Source organism: Podarcis bocagei, assembly GCF_964188305.1.
Source record: "Podarcis bocagei genome assembly, chromosome: 1".
Taxonomy (NCBI): Eukaryota; Metazoa; Chordata; class Lepidosauria; order Squamata; family Lacertidae; genus Podarcis; species Podarcis bocagei.
The window spans coordinates 84380346-84402709 of record NC_138125.1 but is presented as its reverse complement, the minus strand read 5'-3'; the positions used below and the strand labels follow the sequence as shown (position 1 = coordinate 84402709).

At 47.8% G+C, this 22364-nt stretch overlaps 1 protein-coding gene across 4 annotated transcripts in view; it reads right to left on the bottom strand.

The window, feature by feature from the left end:
- Positions 1-22263, bottom strand: part of PITPNM1 (phosphatidylinositol transfer protein membrane associated 1) — a 34167-nt gene extending 11904 nt beyond the window's left edge. Inside the window, exons 1-15 of one of the 4 annotated variants that reach the window (XM_081170735.1) lie at positions 22120-22263; positions 16990-17082; positions 16587-16801; positions 16335-16456; positions 15476-15697; positions 9665-9976; positions 8840-8935; positions 7719-7826; positions 6593-6651; positions 6178-6419; positions 5262-5451; positions 4713-4820; positions 1975-2156; positions 706-905; positions 444-614 (exon numbers count right to left, since the gene is read on the bottom strand). In XM_081170735.1, the coding sequence (XP_081026861.1) occupies positions 444-614; positions 706-905; positions 1975-2156; positions 4713-4820; positions 5262-5451; positions 6178-6419; positions 6593-6651; positions 7719-7826; positions 8840-8935; positions 9665-9976; positions 15476-15697; positions 16335-16456; positions 16587-16801; positions 16990-17067 (2305 nt within the window). In that variant the 5' untranslated portion in view covers positions 17068-17082; positions 22120-22263. Of the gene's footprint in view, positions 1-443; positions 615-705; positions 906-1974; positions 2157-4712; positions 4821-5261; positions 5452-6177; positions 6420-6592; positions 6652-7718; positions 7827-8839; positions 8936-9664; positions 9977-15475; positions 15698-16334; positions 16457-16586; positions 16802-16989; positions 17083-20909; positions 21042-21516; positions 21989-22119 lie in introns of those variants that run through there. The other 3 variants (XM_081170734.1, XM_081170733.1, XM_081170732.1) reach the window with 3 other exon arrangements.
- Between the last annotated feature and the right edge of the window lie 101 nt (positions 22264-22364).

Genomic DNA, 22364 nt, shown 5'->3' with positions numbered 1-22364 from the left:
CCCACCCAGGGCACCCCATATTTCAAAATAAAAATAACTTTTCCACCACCCCAGTACTGCCCCTGTGCAAATCCAGCCTGGCATTCTTCAACACAAATGAACATGGGAGACCACCCAATGTCACATCTCCAAAACTCCCAGCATCGCTGAGCTCCCATATCTCACTCCTGCTATCGCAGGACTCTTCCAATTCAGAACCCATATTTAGTCAAAATGTGCATTCCGGGACCGACTTCTTAATTATACACACATTTGTATTAGGGTAGGGCTGCTGCTGCTGCAACTCATCTCAGATCAGGCTGCACCCCAGGAAGGGATCCCACAACCCACCATTTGAAGATCCAGATACTGTAGCATTTCCTTCCACACTCCCCCATACTCCCCAAAGGGACACCACATTTTTCCCAAGCATGTCCAAGGCTAGTCTTGGTGTCTCTTCTCACCCAGTGACGTGGACGATCCGTCGCCCAGTGGATATTTCTGGTAACGGGGTATGCCAAAGGGAGGCACGGCGTGGAACTGGCGGGCCAGCAGAGGCTCCAGGCGCGAGGCGCAGGGGTCAGCCGCGTGAAACAAGTTGTAGACCTGCTCGCAGGCTGGGTGCATCTGGGCCACTGAAGAGGGGAAAGAGAAAGGGTAAGGAATCCTGCTTCGGCAGAAGGGGAAAGGCGAAGGGAAGACAGGGGAGGGGGAAAGGACCCTTACCGTCCAGTGCCAGCATCACCGTCTTGCGGAGTGCAAGAACCAGCCCCAGGGGTGAGCCAAACAGGAAGAAACCAGACACCTTGAACTCCAGCTTCCCAACCGTGCTTGGCCCCTCAAAGGTCTCTATCATCGAGGATGACGAGTTGCTGCTACGTCGAGGGTCTCCTTCTGCCTCTGAGGAAGGCATGCTAGCCTGCAGGCTGGAGATGGCAGGAGAAGACTTCCATCACTGCCAGGAAACAGCCCACAGCTCCTACGCTCTCTCCCCCCCAACAGAACCACCTTCCCTGTGAAGGGCCTATATGCAGGTTTCCACCAGGCCAGCATTTTTCTGTTGCCTGAAAGATCACATGATCTCGTTGTTTCCTCTCCCCATGTAAAGAAACATAAATGGACTTGTGTCGTCCCCTCTTCTCAGACGTCACCCACCCCTACCACCCAAAATCAGAGCCACCTTTATTTCCCCTCTTTTTAAAAAAGAAAAAAAGTTGTGAATACGTGGCATTTTTGTGTGTGCACCCATTCACCTTTAGACAGCTTGTGAATTTCTTTTAGCAGACACAAAGCCAGATATTTCTATATCTGAGAGCCCTCCTATTTCATTAATTTAGATCAGCATTTCACCTTCCTCTCTTTTCAGACAGGGGGGCACACTGCCTCTAATTTATCAGGAAAGGTTTATGAACGTAAGTGCAGTCACACAACTTTAGCATTATTTTAGTATAAAATAATCTTAAGGAGACCCAAGAGGGCAATTGTGGGGCAGAAAAAGTGCATATGATGGGGTGGCATGTGAAGATTAACACCAAGATAGGAAGGAAAGAGTAATCCTTATTAGCATTATTGTCAGCTATATTTGTGCCTTTTCTAATTTTATAAGGCACAAGGATCTACGCTCCAACAACCTTTTTTGTGTGGTTAGTAGCATTTTATGCATTGTATCTTCGCTATTATTGTTTTGGCTGTTTATAATTGTTTAACGATTTGCCGTAAGTGTTGGAAAGGATTTAGCTTTTATTTGTACACTTGGCAGCAGTGTGAGTTTCCCTGAGGGGTGCAGGGTTTTGGATAAAAGGAGATGCTCTGAGGCTGTTCTGGTGGGATAGAGGAAGCTCCTTATCAGGTCCCAGATGTCAGTAGCCCTATGCTATGAATGGGTTCACATTTGACCGCTCTTTCAACCCCAATGGGCACTAGTCTAATTGTAACCAATTCTTTTAACCTAATAGGACAGTCTGCTTTGCAGACCAAATTCCCACATTGCCTCACCTGGTCAAGAACTGCTGCTGTTGTTGTGAGGAATCGCCCTCCTGCGTCACGTTGTCACTGGGTTTCTGGATGGAGGGAAGTGCCCCGGGCTCAGGACTGGCGCGGCCCACCCCACACACTTCTGCCCTCTCAAGCAGGGGGTCTCGCACAACAGAAGTCTCTGGAGAAAGCAGCTCAGTATTCTGAAGAAAAAGGAAAATATCAGGAAGTGTGTATCTCTGTTCTACTGAGGAGATCCAAAAGCCTTTGCTATTTGTAAGCGAATGTTAAAAGAGGGAGGGCCTTCTTCTGGTAACAGAACCTACTAGGCCTCGAAGAGGAAATGGGGTGGATGCTGGGCTTGACCTGCTATATACTGGGGCAGGAGAGCCAGTGTGGTGTACTGGTTAAGAGCGGTAGATTCATTAAATTGAATAAGTCAAAAACCAAAGTTTTAGAGAAAAATTTAACACCAACTGAGAGAGAGAGGTTTCAGAATGAGACAGGTTTAACAGTGGTTAAGAAAGTCAAATACTTGGGGATTAACATGACAGCAAAAAATGGGAATTTATTTAAAGACAACTATGAAAAATGCTGGGTTGAAGTGAAAAAAGATTTAGAAATTTGGTCAAATTTGAAGCTTTCACTGCTAGGCCGTATTGCTGCGATAAAAATGAATGTATTGCCTAGAATGTTATTTTTGTTTCAAACATTGCAAATTGTGGACAAAATGGATTGTTTTAAGAAGTGGCAGAGAGATATTTCTAGATTTGTCTGGCAGGGCAAGAAGCCTAGAATAAAATTAAAAATATTAACAGATGCAAAGGAAAGAGGTGGATTTGCCCTGCCAGACTTGAAACTTTACTATGAATCAGCAGCTTTTTGCTGGTTGAAAGAATGGCTACTTCTTGAAAACGCTGACATTTTGGATTTAGAAGGTTTTAACAATGTATTTGGATGGCATGCATATTTATGGTATGATAAGGTCAAAGCACATAAAACATTTAAAAATCATATTGTCAGGAAAGCATTGTTTAATGTTTGGATAAGATACAAGGACTTACTGGAAAATAAAACCCCAAGGTGGCTGTCACCGATTGAAGCGAAAGCTCTGAAAAAGCTCAATATGGAGGTCAAATGGCCGAAATATTGGGAAATTTTGGAACAAGATGGAGATAGATTGAAATTGCAGAGTTTTGAAAAACTAAAAAACAAAGTGCGTGATTGGCTTCATTATTATCAGATAATGGAGGCATACAATTTGGACAAAAAAATCGGCTTCCAGGTGGAAAAATCAAAATTGGAAACAGAATTGTTAGAACCCAAAACTAAGACTTTGTCAAAGATGTATAACTTGCTGTTGAAATGGAATACTCAGGATGAAACGGTGAAATCTGCAATGATTAAATGGGCACAAGACATTGGACATAACATAATGATGGCTGACTGGGAACAGTTATGGACCACAGGTATGAAGTTTACGGCATGTAATGCCTTAAGAGAGAATATTATGAAAATGATATACAGGTGGTACATAACCCCAGTCAAGCTTGCAAAAATCTATCATTTGCCCGATAATAAATGTTGGAAATCTAAAGAAACTGAAGGTACATTCTTTCACCTTTGGTGGACGTGCCCAAGGATTAAGGCTTTCTGGGAAATGATATATAATGAACTGAAAAAGGTATTTAAATATACCTTCTTGAAGAAACCAGAGGCCTTTCTCCTGGGCATAGTCGGCCAATTGGTGTTAAAGAAGGACAGAATTTTCTTTATGTATGCTACAACAGCAGCAAGAATACTCATCGCAAAGTATTGGAAGACACAAGATTTACCCACTCTGGAAGAATGGCAGATGAAAGTGATGGACTACATGGAATTGGCGGAAATGACTGGTAGAATTCGAGACCAGGGAGAAGAGTCGGTGGAAGAAGATTGAAAGAAATTTAAAGACTATTTACAGAAGTATTGCAAAATTAATGAATGTTAGAATGATGTTTGATTGAAGTTAAACGGTTTCTAGCTGTAATGATATAAAAGAATATGGAAAAATTGGATTTCTAAATAGGTAAAAATTTAATGTTATAATATATTAAGATCAAAGATCAGGATAATAAGGAGGGAAAGAAATTGCTGAATTAATTAATTGAATTGGAACACAAAAAAGGGAGGTATGAGGAGGTCAGGGAAACAAGGATATGAATGTAAGATATGGAAAGGTTGATTTTTTATTTTTATTTTTTTCCTTTTTTCTGTAAGTGTACTTTTTTTTATTCTGTATTTTTCTTGTATTTTTATTTTTGTCTTTTACTTTTGTATTTCTTGTTTTTATGTAATTCCTTTTTCTGAAACTTTAATAAATATTTTATAAAAAAAAAATAGCGGTAGATTCGTAATCTGGGGAACCAGGTTCGCGTCTCCACTCCTCCACATGCAGCTGCTGGGTGACCTTGGGCTAGTCACACTTCTCTGAAGTCTCTCAGCCCCACTCACCTCACAGAGTGTTTGTTGTGGGGGAGGAAGGGAAAGGAGAATGTTAGCCACTTTGAGACTCCTTAGGGTAGTGATAAAGCGGGATATCAAATTCAAACTCTTCAGGAACTTTTGGGCAAGCAATACTTGCTAGCCAAATCAGAAGAATCCCTCATCCCTCCCATGTCAAATCCCTGTTCCTCCCCAGAACCCTCAGAGCTCAAGTAAGGAAAAAAGCTGATTATAAATGCATAAAGGAAGGGATGGACCACAGCTCAGTAACTGACCATGCTGCCACGGCGACTGCTCCCACGACTCCCTGACCCACCAGCACGGCTGTGGCAGAGGGCATCAAAGGCCAGGATTCCACCAACACAGTCCCCAATCAACAGCACCTATAAAGGGGGACGTGAACAGAGTTAGTTCCCCACTGATGAAAGGAACGTCCCCACAGTCATTGCTTAATCAGAGGAAGCATGAAGCTTAAGCCAGCCTCTTAAACAAGGCCTTGCATTCCCACCCCTTTCCTACAGTTGAGAAGTGCATCCAGTGGAGACTGCACTGCTTTAACCAATGTGGTTGAAAGCCAAGGAATATTGGGGGCAGCAGTTTTATAAAAGAACGGGGTCATGTGATGGAGATGTCTCAGAACCTTCACAAAACAAAAGATTTTTTTTTAATCTAGTATATCCCCCCCCCCCCGCAAAGACCCTAATTCTATTTTTAAAAGACAATAAAGCAAAACAAAACCATAGCACAGAGGGTAAAATGCTTGTTCCAACTGGAGCACAGAGGGTTTCCCCTCTTCAGTTATTTCAGATTCCAGACCCTCTGACCTGGCCACAGAAGCCTGCACCATCAGGAGAGTGGATGAAATTGGCATAGGCCTGGTTGGTACGGGAAATGACGGTTGCGACGGCATTCTGGTAGCTGCCTGAGGAGGTGGCCAGGAGAGGCAAAGCGGCCAATGGAATGTGGTCCTGGCTACTGGACAGACTGTCGCCGTCATGACTGTAGGGGCTGAGTCTGGAAAAGGAGACCATGAGAGAAACGATCAAGACATGCTCAGACCAAGGACCTGATCATTCTCACAACACCCAGATCTTGGTACTGAGCCCAGGAGGTGACTCCAGATTACCTTCTGGATTTAAGGGCTAGAACTTAAGGAAGTTGCAGGCAGCCCATTCAGAAAGGGAGGCCCCTTTTCTGACCACAGTTTAAAAAGAGTTCTTGGGCCAACGGTTTCTCCTTGATGACCTGCCAGTAAATGGGAACTTTGGGGGAAAGCATACATACATACATATATATATATATATATATATATATATATATATATGCATGTACTTTTTAATTATTGTTTTCCACCCTAATATATATACAATGGTGGCCTATGAAAAAAGGGAACAGAATTACCTCATGAAAATCCTGCTCTAAGATCTCTCGTCAAAGTCTCAATACTTCACCCAAACCACAATCCCTAGGTCGGCACTTATCCACAGTAGCACATTATTCACACTGAACCCTTTGCATGTCGCTAGGCACCATACGCTACCACACGCCTCACCCACTTCTCCAAAACACCCACCCACCCCAAATAAAGTGCTTGGCATAGGTCCTCATCCAAGCTGCCTGGAGAAGGCACCAGCACTCTCCTTGAGCTCCTGAACAATCAACTGCCCAAAGCCCTGAGTCAGAAGGGAACAGTCCTGCTCCCACCAAGCGCTCTTGAGCCTGACAGAACACGCTTCCTACTTGGAGACGAGGGCATAGGCAGCAGCACAGATAGGCGGGCAAGGCACCAGGCGCAGCGCAATGTGCCCCAGTGCCTCGGGGAAGTGTAGGCGGGTGACTGTGTCCAAGGTGGCGCTGAGTGTGTGCACATCGGCCTGTTTGGAGCCCGGCTCTCCCACGCCCTGGTCCAGGATGTTGCCGCTGTGGAGGATCAGGAAAAGCGCATGGATACGGCATGTTCCGGAGTTGCCTTCTGAGCCAGCCTATGGAAAGAAACATGTAGAACTGGGTCTGGTGTCAAGTTGGGGTTCTGGAAAAATGACTTGGGAGGCAACAACAATGGTCCTATAACCACAAGCCCTCTCCCATGTCTTGGTGCCATGGTTCTGAAGGTACCCACGTGGGAAGGCAGTATGATGAGGAGGGGTTCACTCACCTCTGGTGGGCCAGGTGCCACGACACCATCACTGTCTGGCTTGGCAGCCACAGCATCAACTGCAAAGACAACATTGTTTTAGTTAATGGCACCAGGCAGAGAAGAGAGAAAGCAATGGGAGGCACGAAGGATAGAAATCACAAATGGAACAGGAATGGCCTTCACAGGTAATTGACAACTTGTACTGCTTTCACTTACAAGATTGCAGCTATGCACTCATGAGAGGGAATACATACGGTAAATAAATGGAGGGGGGAACCCACTGTTCCCCATTATCCATTTATTCATTGCCCACACATCCAGTGGGTTTTCCTTGCTTACTGGGATCTGGGAAAGTCACAGGAGGGCCCTGCGAAGCTCCCAAAGTCCAGTAAGCAAAACACCTCACTTATCAAATTTTGGGAAAGTGGTATGAGGGCTCTAGCAGCATCCCAGAGCCCTTGTCCCTCCTTCTCAAAGCCTGGTAAGCAGTGCTCCACCTTGCAGGGAGGCCAGTTCCTGGGGTCCTGACTTTACACAATTTCATTTTTACAAGTAGACCCCCTAGAACTGAAAACTTGCATAAGCTCTGAGTTACCTGTACTTCAAGGGACAGAATTATACTGCCAGTGCCCCATTATCTTGTAGCAATAAGCAGAGAAGTCTAGAGCTCTGCATGAAAACGATTATGCTTCAATACCACCCTGGTATTATTTTTTCAAATTAGGTTTTATTGGTTTGGTTGGTTTGAGGGGGTGTGGGTTGGATGTTTTTTGTGTGTGGAGGATGTGCTTTTTTTTGCTTGTTCTTTATTTGTTTTCAAGTGTTTGTGTGTGTTCTGCCTGTTGATTTTTGGGGGAGGGGGTTCTGAAAAGCTCCAGATTTTGCTCTGTGAAATGAATATTCTGTGGTAACTATGACAGTTTCTTAGATTTTCACATATGACCCCAGCCCCATAGAAGTTGGAGACTCTTGGTGTAGAACATAGGCCATTTTCAGAATCTGAGATGTGCAGTTATGGAGTCTGAGATTTCTTAGCATCTCCAGAAGCACTACCAAAGACCAGCTGGATATTCCTCCATGCACAAATTCACTCACACAACGAGCAGACTCTATTCTGCATGGAACACCTGAACCGCTCTCTTACCAAGAACATCATCTGGCTCAATGGGTCGCTCTAGAGTGTCGAGAAAGTCATTTGAGTTCCACTTGGTGATTTCCTTGGCAAAAACATCATCACTGTCGGAGAAGTCTTCTAGGAAAGGAAAACTCATTGAGAGGCAAGTGCACTGCAGACACAGAACAAACTGCCATGTTTAACAGGACTGCGCCAAAGTTCACGAACAGGAGATCTGCGCCCATCAGGGTAGACCAGAGGTTTTCAATCAGTGTGCCATGACACCCTGGGGTGTCACCCAGGGATGCAGCAGGAAACACTGCCCTCTGTTCCTTTTTCCTTCCCTCTCTCCGCTGATGCCCTCTCACGTCTCTGCCTCCCAAAGGCTTGCGTGGCTGTTTGTTACAGCAGCCCTGGCTACAAGCTCCCCAAGCAAATGGTCTTCTGGGGCTGGCCAAGGGGTGCTTCCCAGGCCCCTGTGGGGCAGTGTGAGAAGGCACCTCTCTTTGGGGCAGGGGGGGCAGCTCAGAGACCAGTGGCAGAGGAATCCCAATGAGAGGGGAGAGGAGAGGAGGCTGAGGGAAGACTCCACAAGGGAGGGTGTTTGAAAAAGGGTTAGAGGCTGCCAGCTCTGCAGGCAAAGGATGACATAACTGGGCTCCTGAGCCCCACAGGGGTGCTGCAGAAAGAAGGTAGTTGGTCAAGGGAACCGTGGACTCAAAAAGGTTGAAAATCTCTGGTGTAAATACTGAGCAAGATGGGCCAATGCTGTGTCTCAGTGTAAGGGAGCTTCCTATGTTTCCTATAAACTTGGAGCATTACACATGCAAAACATGCATGTTTCCTATGAACAAAAAGGTCTGCCTTTGCATGTGTGTGCATTCCTCTTTACAGAGAGTAAAAAAAACCAGAGATTTTTATCTTCCCCAATCCACACAAATCGGATGAATGTGGGGAGGTGATTGAAAGATAAATATAAACAAACACAACTCCAAGCCCACAGAGGGCCGGGTCACACAGGTCCCTGTAAACCAGCCTCCACATGCTTGCAGTGGCAACTGTCAGAACCAACAGCAACAGGCACCCATAGCTCTCAGCCCTCTCAAAAACAGATGCATGCACAGAACCCTCCTGTACCCAGCACTGCATACCATGAGCATCAAAGAATTCCTCTTCAGAGCTGTTTTCAGAATCCCGTGCAATATTTTGCATCCGCCACTCTGATAAGCTGTGAGGAGATACTCCAGCTGTAGGGGCATCAAGCATAGAGTTTATGACCAAGAGGTAAAAAAACCAAAAACTATCCTCATATCTAAAGCAAGCTTAACTTGCTCCCAATGCTGAGATTAAAAAATAACCCCAAAGTTTTCCCCATGCAAGCAACAGTTAGCTTCTTATCCTAGGGTATATACAGGAGATTATGTATGTGGAACAATGGGGGCAATTTCACCCTTACTGCAGCTCCGACACTCAGCATCGGTTGCTTACAACTGTATGACTAAGAAGAGGAAGTTTCACAATAGGAAGTCTGCCCTCTCTGTTATCCTAATTTTAAAAAGCAGCAGCAGCTACTGTTCATCTAGTACAAGAGAACGAGCCATGAAATTGATTAAGCTTAATTACAAACAACGGCAGGTAAAATTTATTTCAGAAGGGAACCATTACACTTTTTCCTTTTAAAATGTACAAGCGTGCATATGGAGATATGTCTCCCCATACTTTTAGGGTGTGAACACACACACACAATATTGGGGTGTATGAGGGAGAGGAGAGGAGAGGAGAGGAGAGGAGAGAGAAAAAGTGTGTCACTAAAATGGACACTCTCCAATATGCCCATCCAAAAGCCTACCTCCAGCAGCAGTGTAACTCTCTTACACCCAAAAGAAGGGGCAGGAGGGGAAACCCTCTATATCCTCCTCACACCTTCCCGCTACACTGCCATTTGCTCCCTCCATTTGCTGGAAATGACTGCTCACCAGCATGCTGAGAAGAATACGATGACCGAGAAGACGACGACCACTGCTTGGCAAATGGATCATCTGGAGAGGAATCAGGAGCCCTTAGGTTGTCGACTCGGTCCTGCTTCTCGCAGCCACCCAGCTCAGCCGGGCTCTCAGGACTGGGCACTGCAGGCCCTGCGTCGGGCTCAATGCACTTGGCCATTTTCTGAGCCAGCATGAGTGCCGTCTCTTCCTCCAGCCTCCGGATGTCGTCCATGGTGAGATCTATCCATTCATCCTGCCAGCACCAGGCCTGGCGGTGGGCCCGGAGCATTACCTTCCGCAGACCTACAGGGGATGCCACAAACCATGGGGCCACTTGCTCTTCTCCCCCCAGGAACCATTAGCTTTCTTTATCATCAGGCCTAGCTCCAGCTCCCAGTGCATTATGAGACAATACCAGCATTAGATATTATACCTTTAAATGTTTCCATCGCCCATTTCCCTCAAAGCTAAGGAAAGCATTAAGGTCCAGTTCAGATTAACAAGATAAACCCAATTTAGAAAATTGGGAGGCCATTGGATTAAATGCCCTATCCCTGCTTGTGTGTGGATCCCACTCACACATTCAGCTTTGCTGCTTGAAGCCAAACAGGAAGTGCCGGCCTGACCTAATGCTGCCAAAGCATCCCTTTCCTAGGTTGCATGTTGCTGGCGAGATTGATGAGATCTTGCCAGAAATCAGCACCAATGCTGGCACCACTTTTCCAGGGGTGCATAGGAACCACTCCACCAGGGGTTTCTGGTGCCCAAGGTGGCTGCTTCACTCAACCTCATGGGCAGACCAGCGCTGCACGCACCTAACCTTCTCTATCTCATCTTGCCATTATATTTCAGCCATCATCAACCCTGCTTAAAACTGTGACTAGGAATGAATCTGCTCTCCTTTTGAAAGGCTGGTTTTAAAACCAAACCCCAAAGCACAGAAAGTTAAGTGCCAAGTTAGATCCATTCAATCTGCAACTGTGAATTTATTTTTTCAGTAAATTGGGGGGGGGGGTCCTCCAGATCAGAACTCTGGCATGGAGACTAGGTGGGGCTATAACCCTTTGTCCCTGCCTAAAGCCGCAATCTGAATTGGGGGTGGGGTTCTAGGCCAGCAATTTGCATTGGGGGGGGGGAATTTCCCATACCAATGTAAATAGCAGGCATGGGTGCCCCACTCTGGATTGTAACAAGGGTCAAAGGTATACCCCTGCCGCTGTCATCACCCCACCGCAAACGAGGGCTCCATTCTGGATTGGGCTTCCTGCATTTGCAACTCACGTTTTAAAAACCATTTATGCAATTGTTAACTGTGTGAATGATATCTCAACTTGCCTCAGCCTTAGCTAGTAAAATGCAGGAGAGGGAAGGGAGAAGCCATGCACAACCCTCACAGCCCAATCCCAATTCTGAGTTCAGTAGTGAGTCTGAAAAAGGAATAAGCCTAAGCCAAAATCCAATACCCACACAGTTTTTGCAGGAAATATCTATGGGTAAAAGCAGGCAGGAATCCTGTCTGTCATACTGGAAGAAACTCTTATCTGACAATGCCATGCCTTCCTTTTCACCACCCTATCACCTCACCCAACATTTCCCTGCAGGCAATTAATAAACAATGCAAAAGCAAATTAAGCGTACTGCTTCTGGCAAGGAACCATCTGGTCGGATGGTTCATAAAGGAACCATCACTCAGAGAAGCTTATATTTTGGTGCTTCATCAAGTCATGAAGGATCTATTGTCATATGTGAATGATCAGTCTATTTCTTTAATAAATAAAACCTTGACATCTTAGCTAAACGCCTGCAGCAGGCTGCTTCTACTCTCAGTTCCCCCTGAAGAAGCAGGCAATCCGTAACACAAAGCTGCTAAAAGATCTGATAACCCTTTGCTGAGATAATAAAAAAGAAGCAATTTTGTCGATAGATACAGAGAATAATAATAATAATAATAATTTATTATTTGTACCCCGCCCATCTGGCTTTCATAGAAACCAAAAATACACTAAAATATCACACATTAATAACTTCCCTGAACAGGGCTGCCTTAAGATGTCTTCTAAATGTCAGGTAGTTGTTTATCACTTTGACATCTGCTGGGAGGGCGTTCCACAGGGCGGGCGCCACTACCGAGAAGGCCCTCTGCCTGGTTCCCTGTAGCTTTGCTTCTCGCAATGAGGGAACCGCCAGAAGGCCCTCAGCGCTGGACCTCAGTGTCCAGGCTGAACGATGGGGGTGGAGACGCTCCTTCAGGTATACTGGGCCGAGGCCGTTTAGGGCTTTAAAGGTCAACACCAGCACTTTGAATTGTGCTCGGAAACGTACTGGGAGCCAATGTAGGTCTTTCAAGACCGGCGTTATGTGGTCTCGGCGGCCGCCCCCAGTCACCAGTCTAGCTGCCGCATTCTGGATTAGTTGTAGTTTCCTAGTCACCTTCAAAGGTAGCCCCACGTAGAGCGCATTGCAGTAGTCCAAGCGGGAGATAACTTCAGCATGCACCACTCTGGCAAGACAGTCCGCGGGCAGGTAGGGTCTCAGCCTGTGTACCAGGTAGAGTTGGTAGACAGCTGCCCTGGATACAGAATTGACCTGCACCTCCATGGACAGCTGTGAGTCCAAAATGACTCCCAGGCTGCACACCTGGTCCTTCAGGGGCACAGTTACCCTATTCAGGACCAGGGAGTCCTCCACACCAGCCCGCCCCCTGTCCCCCAAAAACAGTACTTCTGTCTTGTCAGGATTCAACTTCAATCCATTAGCCGCCATCCATCCTCCAAAGGCATTCCACCAAATCAATTGGAAATCCATACAAGCCATCCTGTCAGCCTTTGGACTCCCCACCCTCCAAAAAGAATTACTGCATAGATAGAAACTCTTTATACCACACCTAACACCTGTGTCATCACAAATGGCATCTGTTCACAACCGTTTTTGCTGCAAAGGGTTACTCAACTGGGATGGTCATTTACACCTTTTTTTAAATTTATTCCTGGAACCATTGGCCATTTGAAATTTTGATGAGACCAAGGGCTTAAATTTGGGGGCCGGTATGGGAGGAATTCAAGTTGTGATTACACGCAGATAGTGCACTGGTTTTTGTTTCAGATCTGACAAAAGCAATTCTTGCTTCAATAGGCTCCATTCAATAATTCAGCTACATCATCAGGCTATTCTGTTAAGTGGAGCAAATCAGATCTTGTGCCTTTGGGTTTGCACTCCCCTGTGGAGTCCCCCACCCCACCCCCGACATGACAATTGAATTGCTGTTTCCCTTACTTACTTGGAAACACTGGTATCAAAAAGTATTCTGACAATATAGTACAGTTGAATTTGGGCAGGCTTTCATGGAATATCAAAGAAGACTTAGACCCAATTCACACACATATGCACTAAGTTTGTGCGACAAAGTTAAGTATTGTAAAACTGAGATTCCATGTACAGTAGATTGGAGCTAAACCGTGATTTTTCCTTAAGGGAATTACTAGGGGGAAAGTTTCAATTTTTCTCAACTTTATCACTGAGCAGAAACTCATACCAGAGGTGCTGGAGATGTGGGACAGAAATTGGATTCCTTATCCACAGGCTGCAAACCTACCCAGTTATAAGCCCTTTGGGAGTGAAATCTTGGCAACTGATAATGTAGTCCTGGAAATCTCACTACATTTCAAAGATATGCTTCTCAAAGACTCACACATTCATTGTGGCACAAGGTTTAGTGGACTAGTGTCCAGTTCATCAGATGCATGAAAGGGTGCAGCATTGACACAGTAAATTTGTTAGTCTTTAAGATGCCACATGGCTCTGTTGTTTTTGCTGCAAGAGGCTAACCCAGCTACTCCACAGGAATAACATCCAAACATCTTAGAATTTATTATTATGCCATGGACTATGGATCATGCATACATTAGGGTCAGCCAAGTACATGGTGCTTTAACATGGGAAAAAGTTGCTGCTTTTCACATAACAATGGATTAACACTCCCTTGCCCTCCTATGAACCGGCAAGTTATCAACACCAAACGCAAAGAAGATAAATACAAGAACATTTAGTCAGCTTTTCTTGAGACTTATGCATTGCAGCCAGCGGTTCTTTACTATTTATCATTCCCATTTGTATGGTCAAGCACTTTAACCCATCTATCTTCCTTGTGTCCCCTTTCCCTATTTTAATTTTCCCCTTTTAGTTTTTGTTTTTGTTTGAGTTTTAATTGTATTTGTACTGTTTGAAAATCGTAATGAAAAAAGTTTCATTTAAGTTCAAGTGAGATAAAACTTCTGGCAATCCAGCTTCACATTTAGAGTGAACAAAATTTCTCACAGATAATTATTTCAATCTGAAGTCTCTGTCTCGGAAATGCAGAGCTCTGCACTCCAAACCAAGAAGTGAAAAATCTATACGCAGTCCATGGAGACAGTTTGCCTCCCTCATAATTCTTCACACGACTAACATCATTGTAGCATGCAGGGACCAAGCTAAGCAAGCAAGCAAGCAGTGGGGTGTTTGCTGGTGCAAGGTTAGGCACCACTTCAAAGCTGGAAGTTGCTGGTGCAAGATTAAACACAAATTCAAATTCAGGACACGCCAGGAACTAATTTGCACAGTGTTTCTAAAAAAGGACAGATTCTAACTCTGCTTAATTTGTTACGCAGTTTTCCTTTATGAGCCTACCACACAGTTTTGATGAGATTTCCTATAGCATATCCCATAGCATGACCTAAGCAAGGGTCCCACAAACTGTGTCTGAGCTTAATAGCCAATTACTATTTTATGGCACTTCTGTCCTGCCACCTTTCCTGGAGACTTTTGCACTTTGAGCCCTACTTTAATTGTGCTCTTGGCACCAGTCCCTCTTTTGTCAGCATGGCTCTCTCTCTCTCCAAGTCACCGGTACTCTTGCTGCCTCTCTCACAATGTCCTTCTTCAGCTACCTGCCTGCTTTCTCCCAGGACATGAGCAGCTCACTGGGATACCACCTCCAATTTGTTGAGGGGTGGGGCTGCACAACACTTGGAGAACAGCAGCATCAGGAAGTGCATCCCACACACCAAAGAGCGAACAAATCAGATCCCTCGCTTGGCACTTGGTTCAGCCAGATCTTGAGGCTAACTCCAGAGCTTTGGCAGAGGCAGACTGGCCAGTACTTGTGGCAGTGATGTGAAGAAAGGCAGCCCATCTCAACGGAGACCACAGGTATTGCAGTTATGGTTCCCACTTGTTTAGAACAGGCTTCCTCAACCTCGGCCCTCCAGATGTTTTGAGACTACAGTTCCCAGCATCCCTGACCACTGGTCCTGCTAGCTAGGAATCATGGGAGTTGTAGGCCAAAAACATCTGGAGGACCGAGGTTGAGGAAGCCTGGTTTAGAAGGTGTGGGCCACAAATAAACACTTGCATTATCCCTTGCAACTAGTAGAGGAATATGGAGAGGATGCTGCCTTTGAAAAGAACAGGCAATCCAATCGTTCCTTTTCACATCAGATAAACAAAATTACGCTGAATATTGAAACATCCCAAATTGCTCCTTCATTGCAAGTTTTCCAAGAGACGCTTGGAATTGCTGCTGGATCTTTGGGCAGTTATTAAACCTAATTTCACACCAAAACAGTGTGAACAGAAGGGACAGTTCAACTGAGAAGTACTGACTGAATACTGCCAGTGTGAGGAAATGGTACCCATGGTCAGGGATGATGGGAGTTCAGCAACCTCAAGAGGTCCACAGGTTCCCCACTGCTGCCCTAGCCCAACCCACTCGTTTGAAAAAGTCTGCAGCAGACGGAAACGTGGGGAGCATCCTCATAAGCTTACCTACATCATGGATGAACTGCTCAATCTTGGACTGCATGCCCCAGTAGCGAAACTCCACCTTGCAAAGCTTGTAGGCGCACATGAGTGGTCCCGCGGCTGCATTCTCCAGCCAGTCATCTCCCAGAGGCCCACGTCCTGTTTTGGCTGAGTGGTAAAGCCGTGGGTCTTCCTCCGCCTTGTATTCGCCGGGTGAGATGGGGTCCCGCACAATGTCAATTGTGTCTGTGGGTAAGCAGAGTGGGGGGGGGGGTGAGCTGGAAGCAAGCCCCTGGCCTCCGTCAGAAAGTAAGACAGCTTTCCTTCCGATGTGGAGCCTGCCCTTCCCTCCCAAGTCCCAGAGTCTGCTCAGACCCCTAGCAAAAACATTTCTTTGCCTCTTCCTCCTGTAAACTTTCTGTTAGGAGTCCCGTTTTCCCCCCTCCGGTCCTGAATTCTTAACATGTGTGCACATAGAATCATAGAGTTGGAATAGACCACAAGGGCCATCGAGTCCAACCCCCTGCCAAGCAGGAAACATGAATGGGGTGTGTGAGTGTGAGAGCCAGTGATAATGGGGTGTGCACTTGTGTATGCATTTAGCCCTGTCTTCTGCTTGTACGTGCTGACCACCTTCCCCCAAGCGAACCTGGTGGGGCGAGGCAGCGGAGGTTCCCCACCCACGCCCCACAGGAAAGACACACTACATGTGATGACCTAAACCTGAACCAGAATCGTCTCACCACAAAACATCACCAGAGATCCCTCACTAGCCTCACCCACCTAACCTGCCCCAGGTACTCCGCATGGCAGCACCAACATGTCCCGCAACATCCTCCGTAACACAAAAAGGGGAGGGGACGCCCCATCTTTGAACACTCACCCAGAATCCTTTGCCTGCGCTCCACAGCACTCAGGTTGAAGACATTGTTCTGTTTCCCAGCGTCTGGTCGGTAATAGGTCTCAATCTCAATAGAAAACTTCTCCACAAAGGGGCAGGTGTATCTGCAGGGGGAAGGCGGTGAAACTGGCAGCCTTGCCCCCACCTGCCTTGAGCTCTCAGGCCCCAGCCTCTGGTCAGGATACCGCCCCCTCAGCTTTCCCCCTCCCCTGCCAAGGTTCGCCCCCATTTTACCTGGTGCGCGTGTAGGGATAGGCATTCCAGGACTCTTCCTCCACCTGCAGAGCTGCCTTGGGTAGGAGGGCACGGAACCAGCTAGGGATGTGAGAGCCCACATGGTAGATCTTGTGTGTATACTGACCGCTGCCGCCTGGGCCATCGCTGTAGGGCCGGTTGGACAGGATCTCCACCCCACTGCCCTCGCCGCTCGACTCCTCACGGCTCTTCTTCTAGGGAGCACGAGAGCCAGCTCTGCTCAGCCTGTGCCCCACAATGTCCCTCACCCTGCAACCCCACGCTCACATCCCTCCGTCCTGCTCAGCTTCTGACCCCCATCCACGCAGCCCTGTTGATCCCAGGGCTTGAGCCACACCCATCTGGCGCAGGCACCCACCAGCTCATTCAACACCGAGGTTACCTGAATCATGTAGAGCTGAGCCACTTGGTACTCTGTCAGGCTCATGGGCAGCAGAATGTGATATTCCTTGATCAACATTTTGGCAGTCAGGCCCTGTGAGTCGAAGCAGAGCAGGGAATAAGTACACGCAGCCAGGACAGAGATGGGAGAGCTATGTGAGTGGCCACTGTGCACTTAGGGATCTATTTATGGTCCCAGGTTCAATTCCCAGCAGCTCCAGGTAGGGCTCGGAGAGAGGCCTTCCTGAAACCCTAGAGAGCTGCTGCCAGTCAGTGTTGACAATACTGAACTAGATGGAGCAATGGTCTGATGATCTGACTCAAGGTATGGCAGCTTCCTATAGAGGAGGTGTGGTTCAACTGGGAAGGTGAGGTTAAGGCAGCTGAAGGCAACTGAGATGTAAACAATAGTGCCTCCCAGAACATCTACCACAGGGATCTCATTTCCTTTGAGGGGACATTTTGTCCCATGCACTGTGTCAATGTTTTTGCTTTTTCACCTATCTGAATAATTTTATGAACCCCCCACAAGAGCTTTGTTTTGCTTCAGTTCAGCCTGTGAGGAAACAGGCATGTGTTGAGATGAATTACTACCTACATATGAGGGTGACAAGGATTCTCTGACAAAAGGTGGCATCGCTTAACTATGTTCTCGCTTCCTCAGAAGGAGAGAAGCCTGAAAGAAATCCCCATTTGACCTTATTCCAAACTACAACCCACTGGGTAGGTTTCCATAGTAACTGTAGGCCAATGAGAGGCTAGGGAGTTTCAACACACTGGAAAGGAAATGCGGTGGGGAGCCAGAGAGAAGTGCCACCATTTTGACGCTCCACTCCTTGCTGGACGCTGGAGTCCTTTAACCCCAGGGTGAGCAGAGAGCATATCAGCAGCACTTACCAGTTCTCTGGTTGACTGGCAAAGGTTTCTGACTCACAGTTGTCTAATAATAGCAAGAAGTAAAAAGTCCCTCATCTCACCCTTACATTAGGTTCTTGGATATTAATGTTAATAATAATAAATTTATGTGCTGCCCATCTGACTGGGTTGCCCCAGCCACTCTGGGCAGCGTTCAACAAATGATAAAAGCACAGTAAAACACAAAACATTAAAAACTTCCCTATACAGGGCTGCCTTCAGATGTCTTCTAAAAGTCAGGTAGTTGTTTATGTGGGGACCGAGGGGTGGAATTTTGTGTGAAAGGACTTCTGTGCTAGGTTTTGGTACTGATTGCTAATTCCTATGCTGAGCATGCGTTCAGACAAAGCACCCTATTCCTCCATCCTTAGCATATGTCCACCTGGCCGAGCCACTAGTTGTACCTGGCACTGGTTGGTGGATTTTGGGTTTCTAGTAAAAAAACACAGCAGATCCCATAGGTTTGAAGTCCACCTAGCTTGCTCTACCCTGCCTATGCAACAGGCAGATCCAACACACTCTCCACTCCTCCCACCTATGCATCCCCACACTGCCCTTACACTTACGTTTACCTCTGTTACTACATCAGCAATCTTCAAACTGCTTGTTTCTCTAAGGCTGGGGTCTTCTGCCTTCCCACACAGTATGGAGATGCTCAAGTCATAAATGTACCTTGTAAACATGTTCATTATGGAGCAAATCTTAGAATCATAGAATTGTAGAGCTGCCCAAAGTGGAGCTCAAAACCATGACCTGAGATTAAAAGTCTCATGCTCTACTGACTGAACTATCCCAGTGGTGTTAAAACATGTATAGGATTGCCCTACAAATCCAGACCTTGCACTTCAAGTTCTTGCTTTGTGGCACGTTGTAAACCATCTTGGCAAAGACTTAGAATCGCCATCTTTTTGTCTCCTCCTGTGCCTTTTACAACCACACGGCAGGCAGAAATAAAACAGGTGTAGCTGGCCCTGCACCTGGCGCCCGGGAAATGTGGCCTGGAAAGGAGGGCTGCCGCCACCACCACTGGCTCCCAACCGCAGGCAGAGTGGCGGAGGAGGTAGGAAAGCAGGGGGAGGGGAGGGGGAGAGATGCCTCCCTCCGCCGCATGCACGAGTGTGTGCACACAGTCCGCCCACCACAAGGTCTGAGGGAGGTGAACCGGCCCCCTCTTTAAAAAGTTTGCTGACCCCTGTTCTAATCACATCCCTCCCCCTCCAAAGAATCCCGGGCACTATAGTTTACCTCTCACAGAGCTACAATTCTCAGCACCCTTAACAAACTAAGTTCCCAGGATTCTTGGCAGGGTTGTGTGTGCAGCCTGAATCTCTGCCTAGCATGAAACCTTTAAAGGCACAGGAGTCCTGCCAGGAAAAAAAGTCTGCAACTTTAATAGTGGACAGGTCTCCTGTATGTTCCCTGCCATGCCCACACATCCTCCTGCTCTGCCTCTTGGCCCTTGCACTTTGCACCAACACTCAGCTTTCCTTAAGAATACTTAAACATTCATGCAGCACGTTTAAAGCATTTCAAAATATAACATAAATTATCTCCGTAATCTAAGCAACAGCCCTGCAAGGCTGTCCAGTGTTATAATCCCCATGCATACGAAGAGTTGAGGCTGCAGAAAGAGGTGTTTGACTCACATCTCACACTTTATCTGCTACACTACATCAGTCCTCACAAATCCTTGCACTCCAGATCCTGAAAGCAGTGCAGTGAGTTGTCAGAAGACTGCCCACCATCATATTCAAAATAACGCAGCATGGGCAGTAAGCACTAGTCAGCAACTTGTACCATTGCCAGAGATGTCTGTATGGGAAAAGGTGGGCTGAGCATAACACATGGAGGCAGCTCAAAGGCATCCCTGCTGTGTTGCTCGCTCCAAGGGGAGGTGACATCCTACCCCAGGCTCCTTCACTACCCAATAATCATTTGCAAGCCCTACTTCTTCCAAGGCTCAGTATTTAAGATACTGAGCTTGAAAACAAAACCCTTCCACTGAAGCACCACCAGAGAAACTTCTTCATGTGCATTTCACACAATATTCTCATCTCCAGTTGTGATCACCTGAGACCTCGGAGAAATTATTATTGTTTTGGGGGAAAATGGGGTGGAACCATGCCTGAGTCAAAAGATTAAAGAGTGAACACAGTGCCCTATTCATGTTTCATATGAAGTTGGTTTGTTCCCACGAATTGTACCAGCATGCCTCTTAACAGAATTTCATATTCCCTTATAAAGTCATGTCCAGCAATAACTTCATGCCCAAGCACTCTCATGTCTCAGATGCAAGCAATCCCCTTGGCCAGCTACGCATTTAATATGCATCTTGTTTTCTTCTGCAAATCTCCCAGCCTCAGCAGTTCAAATTCCAGCCTACACATGCACATATGCACACACACCTGTTGGGAACATGCTCTCTTTTTATCCAGACCAAATAACTGTCAGCATTTAAATGGTGAGTAGAAAGATGCTAGATAACAGGATGGAATATGTTTAAGGTTCAATCCTAGGTACACTTGGAGTGCCATCTTCACCCTGTCTGCTCAATCCCGAGCAGTATACACCCAGGTAAGTGGAGTTAGGGCTTAGCACTGCATCATTACTTATGCATTGGGATTCAGCTGCAGAACTGCAGAGTTTTACTAAGCACATTTGCTGGGGGAAAGTCTACACTAGCATCCATCTGACATACTTCTGAGTAAACATATGCAGGATTTTATTGCAGGGTCTCCAGTAGTTTAGCCCTAAACTCAGGACGCTATGAATTTTTGTTTGCCTCTTGGCGTATTGAGCTCCGAATTGATGTTTTTTCTCCTCATGAAGGAGAACGGAAGCAAAGCTGCCACAAAGCACACTCGCCTCAAGAAACACTGAGCTCACTCCCACCTAACAGCCGGGGTTTCAATATGCTTGCCCTGACCAAAAAAATAGTGTTGCTATCCCTTTCCCGCGACACCTTCTGTAATCCTAGCACAGTCGAAGTTAGAAGGTGCTGTTTACCCAACCGCTTGCGAAGCCTTCAGCTCCTGCGTTCATTTTACGACATACAAGGCACAGGAGCCCTGCTGGGGGGGGGGGGCACATGATGGCAACCTGACAGAGCAACTCAAGAGGCAGCAGTTTAAGCGCATCCCCGCCCAGCAGCCAAGATTCCGTTAAGCCTAGGCTTCGTGTGGCGAAACTCCAGCAAACATTTGAACCAGGGCTCGAGGCAAGCCTCAGCAAAGCCCACAAACTCACAGGGAGAGCCAGAGAATGTACGTCGTTTAGCGCCACATCCCTTCACGCAGGGCAGAGATCCTCCCAGACGCGGGAGAACGGAGCCACCTATGCCCCACAGAGCGGTCGGCACTGAGTTCCAATGCTACCCTACAGCGGTTTCCAGAAGTGGGGAAGACGCGCTGGGCCACATGGTTTCACTTTCAGGGGCCCAGGAGGCAACGCGCCCACTTCTCCCTGCGGAGCCCCCGTAGCGCCTTCCGCAGCTCCCCGCGCTCCTTCTGCACCCCAAGCATGCACACGCCTCTTCCCGGGCTCCCAGTCCCGCTCCCTCGCCTCCCTGCCCTGCGTGGACCCACACGGCCGCCACCCGCTCCCGGGCCCAGACCTGTGGCTCGCTGGAGGGCTGCCGGCGGCGGGGTGAGCAGCGGTATGCTGCCTGCGACGGGGCTCGGGGGGCGAAGGAGCCGGGAGCGCCGGCCTCACAGAGTCTGCCCCCCCGCTCCCATCCTCGCGCTGCCCCGCGCTACTCGCGCGCGGCCGAGCATCGGCTCCCGCGGCGGGATCATGGTATGGGGCTGGGCGGGCGATGGGGGCGGCACGGGAGCCAGGCGGGGGTCTCGTCCGGGCAGGGATAGGCGAAGCTAGCCGGGCCGTCCGCGTCGCCGCAGCAGAGAAGCGCGCCCGCTCAGCCGCAGTCTCGCCGTCCTTGCTTGGGGAGGGGGGGGGGAGGAGAGAGCGTGACTGGGAGGGGATCGGGCAGGGGAAGGAAACGCGGCTCGTGTGAAGGAGTGCAGAGGTGGTGGGGGCAGCGGGAGGAGGCCGGCTCCGTGCAAGGCGGCGGAGAAGCGCGGGGAGGAGGGAGGTGCGCTGGGGGAGGCAGTTGCAGTGTGGCGCCTCGAGGGCGGGGATCTTTCCAGGTAGAGGGGACGGGGCCGGCGGCGGTAGAGTCACGTTTATTATGCGCAGATGTTGGGATGCAAGCACACACCGCGCAGCCGAGGAGGTGTCGCGAAGCAGCAATGCAATCCAGCAGCGCGCAGGCGGGGGCCGCGGGAGGATGCCTAAGCCCCGGGGTTCCCTCCAGGCTTTGGATTCGAGACTCGTAGGAGCGAGCGAGGCCGCTTGCCAACCCAGTCCTTTTTTAGCACAAGCGGAGGTTTCCATAGAAACTGCGCCCCGTAGCTCGGAAGGCGGGGCGGGGGGGGGACTCGGCGCGCGCGTTCTTCTCTCCCA